Source organism: Mus musculus, chromosome 1, assembly GCF_000001635.26.
Source record: "Mus musculus strain C57BL/6J chromosome 1, GRCm38.p6 C57BL/6J".
NCBI lineage: Eukaryota > Metazoa > Chordata > Mammalia > Rodentia > Muridae > Mus > Mus musculus.
The window spans coordinates 139,619,800-139,637,103 of record NC_000067.6 but is presented as its reverse complement, the minus strand read 5'-3'; the positions used below and the strand labels follow the sequence as shown (position 1 = coordinate 139,637,103).

The 17,304-nt window shown below is 36.3% G+C and overlaps 1 protein-coding gene across 2 annotated transcripts in view; it reads left to right on the top strand.

Annotated features, from left to right (window-relative positions):
• The window catches only part of Cfhr3 (complement factor H-related 3), a 76,713-nt gene that overhangs the window by 23,903 nt on the left and 35,506 nt on the right, over window positions 1–17,304 (top strand). For both annotated transcript variants that reach the window (NM_001374102.1, NM_001374101.1), the window contains exons 2-4: window positions 8,795–8,968; window positions 14,306–14,500; window positions 14,873–15,049. In NM_001374102.1, coding sequence (NP_001361031.1) covers window positions 8,795–8,968; window positions 14,306–14,500; window positions 14,873–15,049 — 546 coding nt within the window. The remainder of the gene's footprint in view (window positions 1–8,794; window positions 8,969–14,305; window positions 14,501–14,872; window positions 15,050–17,304) is intronic.

The window sequence follows — 17,304 nt, the reverse complement described above, 5'->3', positions numbered from 1 at the left end:
TTTTCATCAGATTAAGCCCCTCCAAGACCATGGGCCCCATGGGCTGTGAGTTCATGTAGTTCACCATACCAGGGAAGAAAGGATGGTTTTTCAGGTCAACGTGGTGCTTCTTCAGGTGGTCTTCAGAAGCCCAAAGGGACTTCACAGCCACCAGGCAGAACTCCTTCTGTTAGAAGTGCTTGATGATCCTTCTCACCAGGCTGCACTGCATGGCAGTGAAGGTACACCACATGTTGGCTCTATGGTCCAAAAGCCGGCAGGTCTGCTGGTGTCTGGGATGAGTGATGGGAGCAAAAAGCAGCAATGCATTTATTAAACATCTTTTTTAAATGATAATATAAAAGGAAGTAAAGAGGGAAACTCAACAGGATTCACCGGTAATATGTGCAGGATGATGGGGAGGAAAGCTGCATCAAGTATTCTGTAGGGATTCTACTGAAGATCCATGGATGAGAACTTGGGATTGGATTCAGAACAGAGGAGGAAGTGGTGATTGGTGAGGGCATTCAGTTAGTTTACATGATTTTCTACCTTGATCACCTGGTATATTCACAGGGAATGCGTCCTAATGTCAGAGACTATAAATAAGATGTGTTGAGTATAGAGAAGTTGTATTAGAAGATCTTTTTTATATGTGGAGTCAGAGAAGAGCAATAGACAAGTGCATGTTTTCTGCTAGGAGACTGGATTTGGGGGAGGAGGGAGAGAATCGAAGTGATGCAGCCAGCCCTTATCTTCCCTTATCTTTGTTAGTAACTTATAGCCTTATAGCATGTGCTGATCTCAAACTCACTCAGACTGCCCTGGCTTGAACTTAGGGGAGATACTCTTCTTTCAGACCTCAGAATGTTGAGATGTCAGACAAGTTACCATTGCATACTCCAAATACCTTTCAAGTAACTCTCCATGGAAATAAAGTCTTCAAATAACACTATGAGTTGTGTACAATAATACTATACCTTGGATTACTTTTGCCTAGCATAGCAATGTTATCACCTGCACAAAAAATAAGAACCAAAAAAATAGTCTACTTCAGAATAGATATCTGCACATTTATAAATGACAACTTCTGAGTTCTTTCTCCAAGATTTCGGGAAAATCTGAGAAGAAACATTAATCCTTCTTCACAAGTTTAGCAGAATCAAAAACTGACTCCACCATATAACAGTGTTCTCCAAGTTAGTCTCAACTTTCAATCAGAACCACTTGTCCATTCATAATTATTTGCACCCTGTGTTCCATTGTAGTAGGTCATACATGTTCAGAATTTATTCTAGATTGTCTAATTTATTATCATCAAATGTTTCATAGATGTCTTCACTGTAACAAGGCTGTTTTACATATCTAGGAATTTAAACCACATGAGCTCTGAGACAATCAGTCCCATTGCCTGGTTATCAGGATCTATCAGAAGGTTGTTGTCAACCTCATAAGAGGAGCCTGATGAAATTGCCTCCTTCACACTTTCTCCTCTGCTGGACATTGTCCTCCCTGAACAAATTGCTCTCACAGTGTCCATGTGATGTAGCCCATTGTCCCTGCCTTCACTACAGTGATCTTTCTCCTACAGTGTTTCTATCATATCTTTCAGTCATGGTTTTTGATTTTGAAGTGAGACTATTAGTAAATATGGCCATCATTGCCTTTCCTACTGTCAAAGGAAACAATGAAAAAATTCCAATCTCAAAATTTCATGTTTTGCTGTCCATTTTACTGTTAGATACTAATATCACATGTGAGAAGTTTTTCAACATTTTTGGAATTATTAAATATACATAGGAGTCTCCAAATATTCTGTCAGCTTTAAACCACTTTTTGATCCCAAAATACTCTGGCAATAATTTCTCCTCCAACTACCACCAGGTTAATTTTTTAGTATTTTCATTTCTTTGTATAACATAATAAAATTGTGGGGAAAAAGATGTTTAAAACCAAACCAAAATGTAAATTTACAAAGCCTTCGTGCTTTCACTTGAAATCCTTAAAATGTTCAATAAAGAAATGAGAGGCTGGAGATGGACCAGCAAATATGCACATTAGCTGCTCTTACAGGGCACCTGGTCTTAGTTCTCTGCTCTCACATTCCAGTTCAAAAAATGATTTACCCCTAGAATCCTCTGAATCTCCAGTCTGAAGGTTCCACTGACATCTCAGGACATTATGCATGTAGGTAGTATCCACACACAAATTCAGGGGAACATTGATATAGAGATTAAAGATAAATAAAAATATCTACTATGTGGATTTTCAGCTTGGCTTTTGCTCTTGCTGAAAAAAGACAGCAGTCAGGTTTACTTACATCAAGATGTTCATGTACATCAATTGGTGACATTGTAGGAGTGGAAAACAAGGAAGCATCCCCCACCCCCACCCCTAGAATTAGAACAGCAAAATGGTATTTTATTTCCCTATACTCAGTGTAGGTTTTTTTTTCCTATGACTGTCATGACAGATTACCACAAAATTAGTGGTGGAAAGTAGAAAATTTTCCCCTTGCATTGTTGGAGATCTGAGATTCAAACATAATATCACAGGACTGCAAAATACTGTCAGGACTGGTTTCTTTATTTATTCCATCAGGGACGCATTAACAGGCCGATTCCCTGGTGCAAAATGCTACTTGGTTTGGTGGCTGAGGACCATCTTCCTCCAACTTCAAGTTCAATAGTGTGTTGTATTTTAGCATTTCCCTTCAATCTCACTAATGCCATCATTGCCTTTTCTACTGTCAAAGGAGACAAGGCAAAAAATTCCTATCTCAAAATCATTAATTACAATTCTAAAGTTACTTTGACATGCAAAGTATCCTTAATGGTAATTGTGGCTTAAAATGTAACATCAGTTATAGATATCATTTAACCTATAAAAATAATTAACAGCAAAAGAAGCAGGCTTGTTACTTGTCTATATCCTTAACTGACAATAGGTTTTTTTCATGCATATATTCGGATTATAATTATTCTTTTCCCACTTTCTCCCAGATCCAACTAACCTCCAGGATTATTTGATTCTCTCTCTCTCTCTCTCTCTCTCTCTCTCTCTCTCTCTCTCTCTCTCTCTCTCTCTCTCGCTTGCTCACTCGCTCACACACACACACACACACACACTCTTTTCCATTATAAAACAAACAGGCAAATAAACTGATAATAAATTTAAAATGATCTAAAATAAAAAAGTGGAATAGGAGATTTTGGGACTGAAAGTCGATTAAAAACTAGAACTTGTGCTGTGCTCATTTAGAACAGTTGCAAAATTGGTAAAGTTATTAAATAGCAGTCTGAGTAAGCTGCATAAACACTATGATAAATGATCCAACAATCACTGCTGATGGAACCTTAACCTGCATCTGGAAAGTGTAAGCTGTCAAACGAGGCTCATTTGGGTACTAACCACCTCGAGTGATTGTGTACTTTAGGGAATATTCTGTTTAGTCCTAGAATTGTATATAAAGGGGGTAAAAAGATTCACCTGTGCCCACTGTAAAATAAAGATTAGGTAAAAGTCTGAGAACCGAAGTAATAAAGATACTCTTACTCTGATCCATGCCTCCTTTTGTTACTGTTTAAAACAAAATCTCAATGAACTAATTTAAGTTATTGATGTCCTATGAAAAGTACAATTCTCAAAACTGTTAAAGAAGAATATTTAGTATAAAAGAATTATCGTTTTTAAACTGTGTAATAAATATGTAAAAAAATTTCTTGAAAAATTTCTCTCATAAAAAAACTAAAACAAATGAGAAAGCTTAAGGAAATTTGTTTTTATTTGTATTTGTTGAACTAACTTTAAATATATTGCATGAGCTTTGGCTAAGGGATTTTCTAGCTTGTTGATTTTCTCAAAGAACCAATTCTTGTTTACATTGATTCTAGTCATGGAATGAGTGGTAAGTCAAAGCTGTTTGCCTTAGGACCACTAGCAAAGAGATATGAGGGAATGGCCAAGATCTCTCTCTACCCTCTACAAAGGCATAGACCAAATCTGGCTTCTCTCTCAACCTTTGATTTTGTGCTCTGCTTGGCCTTCAATTAACTCTGGCAATCCATTCTAATCCTCTGACTCTTTCTCATTCTCTGGCTCTTCCTGCCTTCATTTGTGATTACCTTGTTTTGTCTCTGCAAACTTTCCCAATAAACCTGCCCACACTCACCTCTTTCTCTGTACTACTGTCTCTCAAGTAGCCTCTATTTTCTCTCTGTTCTCATGAGAGTTGGACATATTCTATATGTCACACAACACATAAACACATATGTATTGCACATTTATAATCAGTTTTACATATCTTAATTGAATCCACTAAACCTTTGAATTTTGGCAAAGTGATATCATAAAATTCCAACTCAACTCTTCATAGAGTAAGAAAGAGCAATTTGCAGACTCAACAGGAATAACAAAAAACATAGGATACCTAAACCTAATCTCAACAATAAAAGAACTTCTGGTGGAATCACCATCCCTGATCTTCCTTCTTGTCTATACCTATTACCGTTAGGTTTGGTCTTCTCATTGTGTCCTGGATTTCCAAGATGATTTAGGTTAGGATCTTTTTGCATTTCATACTTTCTTTGATTGTTGTGTCAATGTTTTCTATGGTATCCTCTGAACCTAAGATTCTCTATTCTATCTCTTGTATTCTGTTGATTATGCTTGCATCAATGGCTCCTGACTTCTTTACTGGGTTTTCTACTTCCAGAGTGGTCTCCCTTAGTGATTTCTTTATTGGTTCTACTTCCATTTTTAGATCCTGGATGGTTTTATTCAATTCTTTCACCTATTTGTATGTGTTCTCCTGTATTTCTTTAAAGGAGTTATTTATGTCCTTCTTATAGTCCTCCATCATCATTATGAGAAGTGACTTTAGATCCATATCTTGCTTTTCTGATGTGATGGTGTATCCAGGACTAGCTATGGTGGGAGAGTTGGGTTATGAAGTTGCCAAGTAACCTTGGTTTCTCTTGCTTCTGTTCTCACCCTTGCCTCCTTTCATCTAATTATCTCAAGTGCTTCCTGTCCTCAATATAACTGATTGTAGCCTGTCCTTTCTGTAATACCAGTTGTATTAGAACTCTCAGAGTCCAGCTTTCTTTGTGATACTGTGATTCTGGAATCCTGTGATGCTGAGATTCTGGGTGTGAGAGAGTTCTTGGCAGTCAAGTTTCCTCTGAAAACCTGAGATCCTGATGTTACCAAGCTCCTGGGATCCTGGAGTCCTAACATCCTGGGCTTGTCAGAGTGCCTGAAAGTGGTACCTCATCTGTGGACATTGGGGCTGTCTGCTGAGGTTTGAAACCAAGGTAGACCATAGCAGGCCGGAATAAACCTTGACCACTGCTTGGGCAGGGTTCTTGTGTCTGTGCTCCAGCTGGCTCCAAGCACCCCAGGTTCTTTTGGAACAGATGTTGTGTTCCACTCACCAGTGATCCTAAAATGTGGGACCTGCTAGGTTACCTGGGTGGTGGAGAGTCCTCTGGGGACTGGGTAACTGTTTGCAGAGTTTGGGCCCAAGGTCGACATTATCCTTATATTCTATCCATTATTTAAGAAGTAGAACACTAAATGGAAAAGAAAAGATGGCATCACAAATCCATGTTTAGCTGATTGCATTGACTCCAACAATATGTTTTCATGGTGTTTATGACTCCTAATCAGAGAAGCAGTATCTCACTAGTCCTCAGGCATTAAAGCTCTGCATAAGACGAACTCCAGGTGGCCTCGAAAGAGATCATTTATCCGCTGAAAGATCAAACTATAAACCATAATATAGTTATAGTGTATCAAGCCTGGTGCTTAAGAGGAACTTTTCAATCATTTCAGTTTCAGGAGAACCCAATTTTCCATGGAAGCATTAGGATTCAATAGATCAGTCATCAAAGAACATAGCAGAGTAGAATCTCTTTTGGACTGAATTCACCTGAAGCTGGAATTCCTGTCACTTATTTAAAAACTTTCTTAGAATATATTTACTTTCAAACTGAGAAATCTGTTTGTTTCCCCAAATGTGCTTCTGTACATGCTACCTAGGCTTGCTTCCTTTGAACACTAGGATGGAAGGGAGGAGTTTGAGGGGAAGGAGAAAATAGAGGGAGGGAAGAAAGAAGGCAGGAGGAGAAAAAGACTCTCCATTAAAATTTCCTTTGGAACATTCCACAAACACAATTACAAGTCAAATATTAAAAGTTTAGTATGTGGTTCTTGGAAATCATTTTCCACAGGAAGAGAGGTAACAGGGGGCATTCTCACAGGATATTAAATAGAAGTTTGATGATGAAAATAAGGAGATTTGCATCTTAACACATATAAGCAAGCAAATTTCTAAAAATGGACTTCATTTTACTGAAGAAATATTTTTACTCCTTGATGAAAAGTAGTTTCTTATTAAAAAAAAAAAAAAAGTACTGCATCACTCTACTTTGTTTTCCTGGAGCAGAAAGAGTTTACCTGAGTTGATGTACAATTATCTTTACACCAAGGCACCTTAATCTCTTTGACACTATATCGCTGAATATACAATTTGTTGCAGCTGACTTTAAAAGGATCTTGGACTCCATAAGACACCAAAATTAAAATAAGAAAATATGAAAATAAGTAGACTTTCTTGTAGCTGATCATAGCCAGACCAAAGCGGGCTAAAACAACTTCTCAGAACTTTTGGATTTCTAACATATAATAGCCCCTCTCTAATGATAGGCAGGAACAATAAAAAAATAACACAATGTCCTGAACAACTTATTTTGATGCATCTGTTTCCTGTAGAGATTATATTTTGTAAAATTGATTTACAATGTAAAGAAACTAAGCTGGATGAATTCCATTCTAAATATTTCTACAAAACATTTGAAATAAGAAAACTGTACATTGAGAATCTATATACAAGGGAAAAAGTAGTTTTGCTCTTAATCAGTTTTACAAAGTTCTTGCCATACTGTTTGCTTCTCTTCTTAAATACTTGGCCATTTTGTTGTTTTGTATCTTATAGCTTTAGCTGAAAAAGGTACTGAGTTAAGCTGTATTAAGAAGACCTAAATAGAAAAACAAAAACACAATGGTCCTATGACAATATGACAGGCAGAGTGCAATGAAGAGAAAAATTTTGAAGGAACACAATTAAGGCTGAGCTGAAATAAATGTTAAATGGCATAAAAATTAGGAGACACACTTGATTTAAGTAGGTAAATCTTAGGGTGTTGTTTGCTGTGAAGCGATATCATGACCAAGGAAACTCTTATAAGGGAAAACATTTAGATGGGGTGGCTTATAGGTTCAGAGATTGATTCTTTTATCATCAAGGGGGAAAGCTTGGCAGCAGCAAGGCAAGCATGGTGTTGAAGAAGGTGCTGAGAATTTTATATCTTGTTTCAAAGGCACTCAGGAAAAGATGGGCAAAGCCCACCCTAACAGTGACACATTTCTTCTAACAAGGCCATCCCTATTCCAACAGGATACACCTCCTAATAATCCACTTCCTGGGCCAAGTATATTTAAACCATAAGAGTAGTCATATATTATTATTATTTTAGATCACATTTTTCTACTATACATTTATATTAACTCTCATCATGTAGAACCCAACAACTGAAGCAGGGGCTGTCCCTGACTTTGTTACCTGCCTCTGGATCCTGTTCCCCCTAACTGGGATGCTTTGTCTGACCTCAATGAGAGAGGGTGTGCCTAGTCTTGCAGTGACTTTATGTGCCTGAGTGGACTGGTGCCCAGGCGGCCATCCCCCTTTTAAGAGAAGAAGGAGTAGAGGGGATGAGGCTAGGGTCTATATGTGGAGGGACAAGGAGGAGAGGAGAGGGTTTCAATCAGATTATAAATTGAATTTAAAAAAATACAGGTAAACTATGACACAAATTTAAGACCGGTGGAAAGATTGCTGCCACACCTTCCAGGGTAAGTGTACACATTACAGGTATATATGTAAAGGCAAAAACTATTTAAATAATACTTAAAACCAAAGAATTCTGTGCCAGACTAAGTCTAAGAATGAATCATGAAGAAATTTTTCATATCACCTATATGATCTTTTTAAACTACAGAATTATTAGCATAAGGGGTAGCTTTTAATTACAGAGGTTATCTTGAATGTCACAAAGTGCACAAGAAAAAAAACACTAATGAATACTCATATAAACCAACTAGAAGGCAAAGAAATTTATTAATGCAGAATCTGGGGCTAATTAAAAATAATTTTCTAGCATTGGTGTCAATTAGCAGATCTTGGTTAAGGTGATTTAGTGCACACAAGATATAAAATCCACATTCAAGGAATGGCTTGGTGTATGTGAAGTTTAGATGCAGGATTTTGAAAGTCAAAATTTTAAATTATTCTCCCTTATTCAGTAGGTTTTCCTAAATAGGTCAAAGAACATGTTTAATTCAAAGAGACAGAGGTGTAAAATCTCCACAATTATTTAAAATTAAAAACCTGTGAATATTAATAAATAGCCCAAATGAGAATCAAGGCCAGCAATTTCAATCAAAGAATTAGAAAGTGAAAAGGATCATGTTCCAAGCACTTAATATCTATTATTATGAAGTTTTCGTCATCTTTAGAATCATGAAATACTATATGTGATGGCATCAAGAGAAAAGAATGTATAACAGAAGACACACATATATCAGGAGAAGGCAGAGGAAGCCTGACTGATATGTTAAGAATATGAAGATGCATTCATTTCAATGTCAATTTTACAGTTATCAGTATAAATAAATTATATCTGCTGTTTATTTTTATAGTCTTAATCTTAGTGAGATTAAATATTTCTCATTATTTATATCTGCTTCTTTTCAGAAAAGACATGCTCGCTTCCTTATATTCCAAATGGTATCTACACACCTCACAGGATTATACACAGAACTGATGATGAAATCAGATATGAATGTAAAGATGGCTTCTATCCTGCAACCAGATCAACAGTTTCAAAGTGTACACTCACTGGCTGGATCCCTGCTCCAAGATGTACCTGTAAGCTTCACTTACATCTTTAATCTCCATGACGCTGAAATTAATCTATTAAATATGCACAGTTGAAAATACAGTAACAGCAAACATTTAACTTTTTATTTATGTACAACCCTTAGAAATATTCTACTTTTAAAAGTTAATATTTAATGCAATAATATAAGTAATATTAAAATTTAAGATTCCAAGTAATATTTAAAATACATTATAGAAGACTAAATTTTTTTAATTTACATATATTTTTCATTTTTCTAACTAATCATTTTCTAATATTTTTAGTAAATTATTGAATAAAATATTGTCATACAAATATTTATTTTACTTATTTATTTGCATCATAGTAAATATTCATCAATAATATTTGCCTCATAACAAACCCTTGTTGTCCCTTCATTTCTGTCAGCCAACTTTGAAGATGACTTGGCTACTGGCTCTGAATCAGTGTGCTACTGTCAGATATTCTTGACTGTCAGTCATCAGGAGACTTTGCTAGGCACCATGTCCAACATGCCACACACACTAGGACTGGACAAGTGAGCTCAGTTCCTTATCAGATAAGCCTCTGCATTCATTATTTCACAAAAACTAACTTGCCTTAGAGTTACTGATCAGAGATACAATAGGAGTCTAGAATCCACCCATGAGCTACATGGAGCATACAATGTTTTGGCCATGGTTCTTCCTTATATACTGAGTCCAACATGTATGTGAAGAAGGGAATTGTGTTTCTCTATCTGGAGAAAGTTGCTTTGAATGATGTCAGTGGCTTCTCAACACATGTATACCACTGTGCTATATTGAATCAAGAGTATTTAATTTCTGGGATACTCCATTCTTTTCAATTTTTTGCCTATCTACATCCATACATTTTTGTTTTATCTAACAGCCTATGGTCAATGTGTATTACACTTAAGCCTGATATCCCCTGAGAAATAAAGTGCACAATGACAGAAGAGCACCAGAGGATCTCTTCCCACTCACCTTTCTGTTGCTGTCAGTATTACTGAATTAATTACTTAGAAGGATTTGTTTTGTTTTGTTGACTTGAGTTTATGGTCAAGTTGTTCTGTCATTTTTATCCTGTTACCAGGGGCATCTTTATGTAAGAGAGTGAGTGGTAAGTCAAAGCTGCTTGCCTGATGACCACTAGCAAAGAGGTAAAAAGGGAATGGCCAAGATCTCAATATCTCCTTCAAAGACATAGACCCAATGACCTCACTTATTTCAGTGTGTCCAGAAACTCTGAACTTTATACCCTTTCCAATAGCACCAGCAATGAGAAACCAGGCATTTAACTGAGATGAGAATTTGGAAAATCTATGATATGCAACTCATAAAAATGAAAGAAGCTATTTCCACTAAGAAATAATATTGATAAATATAAGAATTGTAAGAAAATTAAGTTTTAAATTTTTTTATATTTAGTTCTCTTACAAATCCTTTTTTATTACTTTTTATTGGTTCTATTTATTTATTATTTGTTTTTATCATTAGGATATTTTATATAAAATTTATTCTCTCATATATTACATTATGACTGAAATTAATCTTTTGTGTCATGTTGAATATGTAGTAGGATGAGATTTATCAGTAAAAATTAGAAGATCTTGGTGCTGAAGACAGTAAAAGCTAGATGATCTTACAATGTGCTCATAATATTTAGAACAGTTGAAATATTGGTAAATATCTTCCTTCTGAGCCCAGTGGAGGCCCCTAAGGGCTCCAGAGTGCTCAGGATCACGGGTGAGTGGAGGGTCTTATGCAGGAACAGGGACAAAGGAACCCCACCAGACCAGAGACTGGGGTCCATTCAGATCCAGACCAGCCCCACCATCTTCTATGTGAACCTGGTCGAGGGCATCTAGGACAGCAAAGGACTTTCCACGCAGCAGGACCCCTAGCACACCCAGGACCTCCTGATCACCTGAGAGCACGTGGGCGATAGAAACAACAGAGCATCTTGGTCAGGGTTCCTTCGAGCCTTCATCCTCAGCCAGGAGGCAGAGCTGAGACCCAGACCCCTGGGCATATTCCTTGCCAGAGGAGAGTTGGTCTAGAAGATGGGTTCTGACACCAGAACTCAGGAGGTGGATCAGAGCTCCAGACTGCTGGACACCTGCCCTGCAAGAGGTGAGCTTCCCTGCAGAGAGTGCTCTGACCACTGGAACTCAGGTGAGAATTGGACTCCCAGGAGTGATGACAGAGGCTAACAGAATCTTAGGAGGATCAAGCTCCAACCGGAGACAGCTTGAAGATTAACACCAGAGATTTCCAATGGCGAAAGGCAAATGTAAGAATCTTACTAACAGAAACCAAGAACACTGGGCATCATCAGAACCCAGTACACCCACCACAACAAGTCCTGGATACCCCAACACACCCGAAAAGCAAGACACGGATTTAAAATCATATCTCATGATGGTGGTAGAAGATTTTAAGAAGAACATTAATAACTCACTTAAAGAAATACAGGAGAACACTGCTAAACAGGTAGAAGCCCTTAAAGAGGAAGCACAAAAACCCCTCAAGGAATTACAGGAGATCACTGCTAAACAGATAGAAATCCTTAAAGAACTACAGGCAAACACTGCTAAACAGGTAGAAGAAACTCAAAAATCACTTAAAGAATTACGGGAAAACACAACCAAACAGGCGATGGAATTGAACAAACCCATCCACGATCTAAAAATGGAAGTAGAAACAATGAAGAAAACCCCAAGGGAGACAAATCTGGAGATAGAAACCCTAGGAAAGAAGTCAGGAACCATAGATGTGAGCATCAGCAACGGAATACAAGAGATGGAAGAGTGAATCTCAGGTGCGGAAGATTCCATAGGGAACATGGGCACAATAATCAAAGAAAATGCAAAGTGCAAAAAGATCCTAACTCAAAACATCCAGTAAATACAGGACACAGTGAGAAGACCAAACCTACAGATAATAGGAGTAGATGAGAATGAAGATTTTCAACTTAAAGGGCCAGCAAATATCTTCAACAAAATAATAGAAGAAAACTTCCCATACCTAAAGAAAGAGATGCCCATGAACATACAAGAAGCCTACAGAACTCCAAATAGTTTGGACCAGAAAAGACATTCCTCCAGACACATAATAATCAGAACAACAAATGCACTAAATAAAGATAGAATATTAAAAGCAGTAAGGGAAAAAGGTCAAGTAGCATATAAAGGCAGGCCTATTAAAATTGCTCCAGACTTCTCACCAGAGACTATGAAAGCCAGAAGATCCTGGACAGATGTTATACAGACACTCAGAGAATACAAATGCCAGACCAGGCTACTATACCCAGCAAAACTCTCAATTACCATAGATGGAGAAACCACAGTATTCCATGACAAAACCAAATTCACACAATATCTTTCCACGAATCCAGCCCATCAAAGGATAATAAAGGGAAAACACCAACACAAAGATGGAAACTGCACACTAGAAAAAGCAAGAAAGTAATCCTTTAACAAAACTAAAAGAACATAGCCTACAAGAACAGATTCCCAACTTTAACAACAAAAATGACAGGAAGCAACAATTACTTTTCTTTGATTTCTCTTAACATCAATGGACTCAACTCCCCAATAAAAAGACATAGACTAACAGACTGGCTACACAAACAGGACCCGACATTTTGCTGCTTACAGGAATCCTACCTCAGGGATAAAGACAGACACTACCTCAGAGTAAAAGGCTGGAAAACAATTTTCCAAGCAAATGGTCTGAAGAAACAAGCTGGAGTAGCCATTATAATGTCTAATAAAATCTACTTCCAACCCAAAGTCATCAAAAAAGACAAGGAGGGGCACTTCATACTCATCAAAGGTAAAATCTTCCAAGAGGAACTCTCAATTCTGAATATCTATGCTCCAAATACAAGGGCAGCCACATTCATTAAAGAAACTTTAGTAAAGCTCAAAGCACTCATTGCACCTCACACAATAATAGTGGGAGACTTCAACACACCACTTTCATCAATGGACAGATCATGGAAACAGAAACTAAACAGGGACACAGTGAAACTAACAGAAGTTATGAAACAAATGGATCTAACAGATATCTACAGAACATTTTATCCTAAGAAAAAAAAGGATATACCTTCTTCTCAGCACCTCATGGTACCTTCTCCAAAATTGACCACATAATTGGTCACAAAACAAGCCTCAACATATACAAAAATATTGAAATTCTCCCATGCATCCTATCAGATCACCATGGACTCAGGCTGATCTTCAATAACAAAATAAATAATAAAAAGCCAACATTCATGTGGAAACTGAACAAATCTCTTCTCAATGATACCTTGGTCAAGGAAGGAATAAAGAAAGAAATTAAGGACTTTTTGGTGTTTAATGAAAATGAAGCCACAACATACCCAAACTTATGGGACACAATGAAAGCAGGCCTAAGAGGAAAACTCTTAGCCCTGAGTGCCTCCAAAGAGAAACTAGAGAGAGCATACACTAGAGGTCTGACCCCACACCTAGAAGCTCTAGAACAAAAGGAAGCAAATTCACCCAAGAGGAGTAGATGGCAGAAAATAATCAAATATATGAATATAATGATATTCATACTGTGAATCATGTCTCCTTTTGTTACTTTCTAAAACAAAATCTCAATGAGTTAATTTAACTTATTGATATCCTATGAAAAGTATGATTCTCAAAATTGTTAAAGAAAAACATTTACTATAAAAGGAATTACAATTTTTAAACCATGTAATAAATGTATAAAAAATCCAGAAAATTTCTCTCATAAAACAAAAACTAAAATGAATGTGGAAGCTTAATGAAATGTGTTCGTCTTTATATATATATATATATATATATATATATATATATATTTGTTGAAATAACTTTTAATATATTGCATGAGGTTTCCCGAAGCGGAAACATACTTCATAGAAAAGTGATATTATTCTCATACAAGAGTACAAAATATAAATAATTATCACAAATAATTATGTATATAATAAAATTAATCATATGTTACATATAGACGGTATAAAGAAAAATTCAGCATTTCAATTAATAGTACAAGAATAGCTTCATATGATTCCATTTTCATACTATATTATAGTTTCAGTGAAATTAGAAATTTTGGATATTAACAAATATCTCAAATCCTCTTCTCTGCTGGGGTATCAGCCATAACTTCATTTCACATGAAATGACATCCTCATAAACCAATGTTTTCTTTTGTTTTATTTGCTTGTCCCACACCCCCACTGTTCTTTCAGTTCACTAAAAATAATTTACTGATCAAGAGTTTTATATCTGATATGAGTGTTTTTCTGGTTGCTTTATTTATTTTTATTTTTTTAATTTCGAGTGAAACCTTGTGATTTTCCACAACTCAAATATGGACATCTGTATTACGAAGAGAGAGTAAGACCCTACTTCCCAGTGTCTATAGGAAAGGAATACAGCTATTACTGTGACGACGGGTTTTCAACACCTTCTGGGTCATACTGGGACTACCTTCGTTGCACAGCACAAGGGTGGGAGCCTAAAGTCCCATGCCTCAGTAAGCCAATGCCTTTGTATTTAACTATGTTTAGCTCTTTTAAAGAGAAAGCATATGCATAATTATAGTTAAGTTTCTCATGACAAGCATAAGACCAACAAAAGTATCTGTGAGACAAAAGGCTAGTTTCTGTCCTTTGGGAGCAGCTCTTCATGAAATGTACAAACACTGTAGGGACTATGGAAATGCCTTTATCTCTTGCATATTTTATTCATAGAAAGTAAAGATAAATGCTACTCATTTAAATATTTATGATTAATTTTTTTCCTGAATGCCATGCATGCTCATTAAACAATTATAAAGATAACATTTAACTTAAATGAAAGTTTTATTTTTTTCTAATCTTTAATTTTTAATTTTTGTGCTTCTTAGGAAAATGTGTTTTCCATTATGTGGAGAATGGAGAATCTTCACACTGGGAAAACAACTACGTGCAGGGTCAGTCTGTAAAAGTCCAGTGTTACAATGGCTATAGTCTTCAAAATGATCAAGATATAATGACATGTACAGAGAATGGCTGGTCCCCTCCTCCCAAATGCATCCGTATCAGTAAGTAACCAGCCCTTACATCACAAGATTCTCATGACTCTCTGTCACTTCTGTATTAACTGTGGCAAAATGCTTCATTGTTTCCAGTGTGGATACGTGAATATTGAAGATTCCTGATAAGTATATAAAACCTAAACACTCCTAGTCAATCTTAAGCTATAATACAACAAAACATTTAGCAAACTTAATTTTATAGTACTACGTGTTTTCAACTTACTTTGCATTTGATCAAAACAATTATACAATTGCAGTTTACAATTAAACAAAGTAGCTAAACACATCATTCAAATAGTAACACTTTAAATAGCTGCTAATTAACTCTGATTTCTCTTTGATGTGTTATGGGGAAGGGAATTCTTGAATAGTGTGCATGGTCCAGATTTGATGTTTTTCTCCAATCTGTACTAACATGTTTATGTTGTGTCAATTTCTTCTTGTTGGGTATCCTTGTAGATGTTTGAGTTTTGTCTCATTTCATTATTTTTAAAATAAATATCTATTAAATGTTACAATATCATAGTGTTGATATACATTCCTTTTCATGTCATTTTGTGTTTTTAAAATACTATCCTAAGTCAATTTATAGTTAACCATTTTTCAAATACAGTTTTCTTCTAATTTATACTTTAGTAATTGTTTTGCTGGAAAGTGAAGAATTCTTTAAAATGATCTTTTAGTTATACATGTCACAGATGTGGGTTTTATTAGACTTAATACTGCCAACTTTTTTTTCAACTTTTTTATATAGACTTGATTGCCATTATCTTGCATTTTCAGAACAATATTGAAATTATAATATAATATTGAGTCTTCCTTTTTATGAATGTGATACATATTTAAAAGTATAGTCTGATTTTGAATACTTGTCAATTGCCTTTTATTTTACTACTTTGCTGTTGAGAAACTTTTCTTAGTTTCATTCTTTTTTTAGATAATTGTCCTTTATTTATTTAATCTCTAAGAATTTTTATCTAGATTTATCTAAAATTTTAAAAGATTAACAGTATTATCTATTTAAAACTTTACTGTGTTTTTATTTGATAGCTCTTCTTTTATACTAGTTTGGCTTATAACCTTAATTTTACATATTCTTTCTAGAGTTTTTGTGAATTGGTTTGAACTGTATGAATATACAATATTTTAAAAATATTTCTGGTCTTTTTACTTTTTTTTTTCACCAATAAAGTACATTTATTTTTTTTTCCATTTTTTATTAGGTATTTAGCTCATTTACATTTCCAATGCTATACCAAAAGTCCCCCATACCTACCCACCCCCACTCCCCTACCCACCCACTCCCCCTTTTTGGCCCTGGCGTTCCCCTGTACTGGGGCATATAAAGTTTGCGTGTCCAATGGGCCTCTCTTTCCAGTGATGGCCGACTAGGCCATCTTTTGATACATATGCAGCTAGAGTCAAGAGCTCAGGGGTACTGGTTAGTTCATAATGTTGTTCCACCTATAGGGTTGAAGATCCCTTTAGCTCCTTGGGTACTTTCTCTAGCTCCTCCATTGGGAGCCCTGTGATCCATCCATTAGCTGACTGTGAGCATCCACTTCTGTGTTTGCTAGGCCCCGGCATAGTCTCACAAGAGACAGCTACATCTGGGTCCTTTCAGTAAAATCTTGCTAGTGTATGCAATGGTGTCAGCATTTGGATGCTGATTATGGGGTGGATCCCTGGATATGGCAGTCTCTACATGGTCCATCCTTTCATCTCAGCTCCAAACTTTGTTTCTGTAACTCCTTCCATGGGTGTTTTGTTCCCACTTCTAAGGAGGGGGCATAGTGTCCACACTTCAGTCTTCATTTTTCTTGAGTTTCATGTGTTTAGGAAATTGTATCTTATATCGTGGATATCCTAGGTTTTGGGCTAATATCCACTTATCAGTGAGTACATATTGTGTGAGTTCCTTTGTGAATGTGTTACCTCACTCAGGATGATGCTCTCCAGGTCCATCCATTTGGCTAGGAATTTCATAAATTCATTCTTTTTAATAGCTTAGTAGTACTCCATTGTGTAGATGTACCACATTTTCTGTATCCATTCCTCTGTTGAGGGGCATCTGGGTTCTTTCCAGTTTCTGGCTATTATAAATAAGGCTGCTATGAACATAGTGGAGCATGTGTCCTTCTTACCAGTTGGGGCTTCTTCTGGATATATGCCCAGGAGAGGTATTGCTGGATCCTCCCGTAGTACTATGTCCAATTTTCTGAGGAACCGCCAGACTGATTTCCAGAGTGGTTGTACAAGCC